Source organism: Penaeus vannamei, chromosome 17 (genome assembly GCF_042767895.1).
Source record: "Penaeus vannamei isolate JL-2024 chromosome 17, ASM4276789v1, whole genome shotgun sequence".
NCBI classification, from domain to species: domain Eukaryota; kingdom Metazoa; phylum Arthropoda; class Malacostraca; order Decapoda; family Penaeidae; genus Penaeus; species Penaeus vannamei.
The window spans coordinates 29,700,410-29,705,409 of record NC_091565.1 but is presented as its reverse complement, the minus strand read 5'-3'; the positions used below and the strand labels follow the sequence as shown (position 1 = coordinate 29,705,409).

Here is a 5,000-nt window from a genome sequence, read left to right as displayed (position 1 = left end):
TGTGTGTGTGTGTGTGTGTATGTTTGTGTATGTGTGCATTTGTCTATGTATGTACATTCGTATGTTGTGAATAATTAAATAGATATATGTATTAATTCTACATGAAAGCACTGGGTCACACGCCCCCTTTCTGGATTGCACTGATTGCACACCCTTTCTCCCTTAGCCTTTTGCAGACGTCATCACCAAAATTCTAGCAACATAGCAACCACTCACCGCAGCATCATTGCGCTAGAGAATTAAGAATCAGCTCAATCATCACAGGCCACAAATCACCATATCGTGAGCACCAAGCCAGCACATAATGTTAAATCGTTCTAAATTAGCACAGCCCTCTGAAGACCCAACGCGAGTCCCTTCTCACAAACTCAGCCTCAGAGGCAACGCAGCATCAGCACTTACCTCAGCGGACGCAGACGGTGGACTGAGCACGTGCCCACCGCCTCTCAGCCTCGAGCAAGATACTATCAAGTCCACGTCCGGTCATGTCGTGAGTTCGAGGGGGCCTTCTGATCTCTTCTCTTCCTCCTTTTTTCTTGCTCTTCCTCTTCCACCTTTTCTTTCTTACTTCCCCCCTCGTCGTAGCGTTTTTCTTCGAAGGGAGAGGCAGGGAGACTGCGTGGACGACGCGGCAAAAGCAAGAACAAAAGAGAAGCCAGTGCTGTTATCTGACGAGGGATCTGAGGTGACCCGCAGCATTGAGCCCTCTCTCACCTGCCTCGCGCTAATGATGGCGGCGCCTCTTCCCCCACCCCGGCCCCTAGACACCCACTGGGCGCCTACCTTCTGGGTGGCACCCTCCCCTTCCCCTTCCCCTCCTCCTCCCTCTCACCTACATATATTGACCCCCACCCTCTGGGTGGCACCCTCCCCTTCCCCTTCCCCTCCTCCTCCCTCTCACCTACATCTATTGACCCCCCCCCTCCACTGTGGCACCCTATACTCCCCCCCCCCCCCTTCCCCCCCTTCCGCCCTCGTGCTGCATGATTTATGTACCAGTTTGTAACAGAAATGCCTGTTTTTGTGCGATTAATTTCACATATATCGTGAGTTTCATCTCCATTTTCAAAATTTAGGAATACAACATATTTTTTGTCATTTATCCATTTCATTTTTTCTTTAGCAGTTTGATTTCTTTTTGCCAGCTACCCGCACCTGCAAATGGTATTTCTCTTTCTTTTCAGACCGAATGTTTATTACGATGATGAAATCTAAAGCGTACATACATAAGGAGATGATACAAATAATGATATATAGATAAGTGTGTGTGTGTGTGTGTGTGTGTGTGTGTGTGTGTGTGTGTGTGTGTGTGTGTGTGTGTGTGTGTGTGTGTGTGTGTGTGTGTGTGTGTGTGTGTGTGCATGAGAACGCTTACAGGTATGTACGCAACGGAACCCGCATGCGATGTACAGTCAATATTTTCATGATAGTGGTAACCTTACTCTAATGGAGCTTTACACAATCACATAGAAGAATGATTTTGATAACAGTAGTTAAAGAATGAAATTGGATTATTGATAGTTTCATCCATGCTGATTAATGATTTGATATGGTCAATGGAAGAATCAAGTTGGATTTTAGACATCAGTTTCATTATTTATTGTTAAAAAAAATTTAGATGAAGAAGAGGCACTGAATGTATAGGATATATGAGAGAAATTAAACCATCTAAATATGATTTTTTAAAATCTGATGATAAAGTGGAGGTAATAATGATAATGATACATGTAATAATGATGACAGCAATAATGCTGACGATGATGATAAGGATAATAGATATTACATAGATAATGTTAATTATATTTATGATAATGATAATAGCAATAATAATAATGATTATAATAATAATATCGACTATAATAATGATTATAATAATAATGATATTGACAATAATAGTGATAATTATGATAATGATAATGATGATAGCAATATTAGTAATGATTATGATGATAACAATAATGACTATTGATAACAATTATAATAATGATAATAATAATAGAATAATGATAATTATAACAATAAAATAATGATAATAATAAAAATTATAATGAATATAATAATAATAATAAAAATTATAATGAATATAATGATAATAATAATAAAAAGGGCAATGATGATAATAACAATAACAGCAACAACAACAATAATGATAATGCGAGTAGTAACACTACTACTAATAATAATGATATTGTTATTATTAGTAGTAGTAGTAATAGTAACATCAGTGATAATAATAATAATAATGATAATGTTAATAAATCGTAGTAAATATAATCGTAGTAATACGTAGTAATCGTAGTAATGATAATGATAATGGTAATAATCGTAGTAATAATAATAATAATAACTATAATGATAGCATTAATAGTAATAATAACAATAATGATGATGATGATGATGATGATGATAATAATAATAATAGTGATAATAATAATAGTGATAAAAAAAACAATAATGAAAATTATGATAATGATAATGAAGATAGTAATCATAAACATATGACCATAATGGCAATAATAATACAATTATGCAGTGTTGATAAAAGTGACAGGTCTGACATAAATGAATGTAACTTTAAAACGATATTTTTTGTCGTTTTTCGTTACAATAACCTTTTGCAATACTCAGATACATGTTAGTAGGTCACAGTGCAGCCATTTTCGGAAGTTGGCAAGGATTGTGAGGATTTGTTTGTAGTCCTACTAAAGCGTTTTATCTTCATGAACTTCTTTCGAGTTCGAAATGTGAGAGAAAAAAAAATGAGGGTGTCAATGTCTTTAATAAGAGAGTATATGATTTTACAGTCATTTGCTTTGTTCTTTTTTTATATACTGGTAAATGTATGGCAATTCGTTTTTATGAAAATTTCACTGATAAATGGCATTATCATTATCGTTAATTATCCGAGCTCTGCCTGCTCCTACTTGTATCATAGAATTGCCTACCCCCCCCCCCCTCTGCCATTCCAGGGGCTTATTAACCACCTAAAAAAACGATCTCAGGAAGAGCTATAATTTTTTAACCCTTTTATCAGGTCCTTCGCGGGCTTTTTCAGTTTTTTTTCACTCCCTTTCCTCAGGCTTGATAAAAATATCATACCCTATCTCAGGACTGAAAAAGAAGAGAGCCTCCCATTTCCAGGGTACAGTGCAATAAAACAAATATTCAGTCAACAAAATCATAGGGCAAGACACAGAAAGGGCTTCTGCTGCTCCAGGAACTGCAGAATTTCTAATCTCATAGTTACGGGAAGGACATGGCTATTGGATTTAAAGGCAGGAGAAGCAAATGAGAAATTTCAATAATTTCTGTTGACTTTGGATGTAACCAGTGATGAAACTGAATGCATCAAAATTGTAATCAGGGTGATGAAAATATCCAACATGTCCAAAGCATAGTGCCGTTGACCAAGACGGACCCCCTTTTTCTTGATTTTCCTGGGAGAAAAAAAAATATCCATTTTTGTGACTTCTCGGGCCCGAAATTGATACCGAAAAATGACTCCTTTTCCCGAGAAATCACTAACACGCATGCGGCCCATCCCCTCTGGGAGTGGCTGCTGGGATGATTGCACGTGTTGTCGCTAAGCAATCAATCAAATATATAATTGCAACACATTCTTTAAAACACCAGATAGCATAACGAGATCGATATTTCTTCAGTTATTGAAAAAGACGTTACAATATTCTGGTTTTTTTTTCAGGGAAGTAAAGTCTGACGAGGCACCGCATGCAGAAAAGATTCACGTATAATATAAGCACAAGCACGAGCAATTTATACCCCATATCGCCGTCATTTCAAAAAGCTGAACTGATCGGCTAATCAGTTATCTCTCCATACCCAATTTCAGTCATGATAACAGCATCCTCATTTATAACTTTATTTGCAGTTATACATATAGTGAGGAGGAGGTGGAGGATAATTTGTATGATGATAGTGGTTGTGATGGTAATGAAAATATTGCTGTGGTAGCGGTACTGATAATGTAGATGGTGGTGGAAATTATACTGATAATGGTGATAAAGTGGATAATGATAGTTGCAGTGATGATAATGACACTCAAAATTATATGTAATTTTTACTATCACGACCTGGATTTATTAGATCGTCTAGGCATCGAATGGTTTACATTTCTTCCGCGAATGAGAATTCTGTTGCCTTTTCTCAGTAATCAAATCTGTACTACAGAGCTAATGTATCATTGCACATACATTAAACTATGAGCATACTTCCTGCATGCATGTGGACACAATCTTATCTTGTCCCGGATATATCAACGAACACGCGTAGTAATTAAACTCAAAGACAGAAATTCTTTTGTAGTGCACCCCCCCCCCCAAAAAAAAAAAAAAAAATGAAAGGAAGATACACGCTGGGAATGCTTTGGGAAACGGGGCGTGTTCTTCTAGACTTTTGATGCCACTGATATTTTTGTTTTCAGAGGCGTTCCTAGCCTCCTGAGGGCCCGAGGTAACATTTGACTTCAGATTCCTTCCTCTGTAAAGGGGAGGTAATTGTCTGTAGACTCATCATGATAAAAGTTTAAAACCACTTGGGGTCCTCCAGCCCCCCAGGGACCCCCGGAGGCATGGGGTCCTTACGAAAATACGCCCCTTAGATAGTGGGCTACTGCTATTGTTCCCTGTGGCTATGGACGGTTCAGTACGTTACCATCATTTCCTTATTATTAGTATCGTTATTATTATCATTATAATTCATAGTTATATTCACTATCATTTATTCTTGTCATTACAAGAACCAAATGCAAATCAAATGCAAGATTCATTTCACCGCATTCCACGACAGGACATAGATGGAGAAAACAATAAATAAAGAAATGAAAAAGTGAGGCGGTGATTCTCATCGGGAAAAAAGTGCAATAAATTCTGAATCACTGGGAAACACCCATACAGCGTGCTTTAAAAAAAGAGGTTTCATGGACTGATGTATCTAATTTTGTGTTTGATATCTTTTTTTCCTTTCAGACAAAAGGAAACAAA

The 5,000-nt window shown here is 37.3% G+C and overlaps 2 protein-coding genes across 2 annotated transcripts in view; both read right to left on the bottom strand.

Annotated features, from left to right (window-relative positions):
• Nucleotides 1–227, bottom strand: part of LOC138864662 (uncharacterized) — a 3,701-nt gene extending 3,474 nt beyond the window's left edge. The window contains exon 1 of the mRNA XM_070132514.1: nucleotides 217–227. Within this exon, the coding sequence (XP_069988615.1) occupies nucleotides 217–227 (11 nt within the window). The remainder of the gene's footprint in view (nucleotides 1–216) is intronic.
• The window catches only part of LOC113804076 (achaete-scute homolog 1), a gene marked incomplete at its 3' end in the record, with an annotated part of 13,021 nt that extends 12,368 nt beyond the window's left edge, over nucleotides 1–653 (bottom strand). The window contains exon 1 of the mRNA XM_070132516.1: nucleotides 403–653. The remainder of the gene's footprint in view (nucleotides 1–402) is intronic.
• Nucleotides 654–5,000: the final 4,347 nt, after the last annotated feature.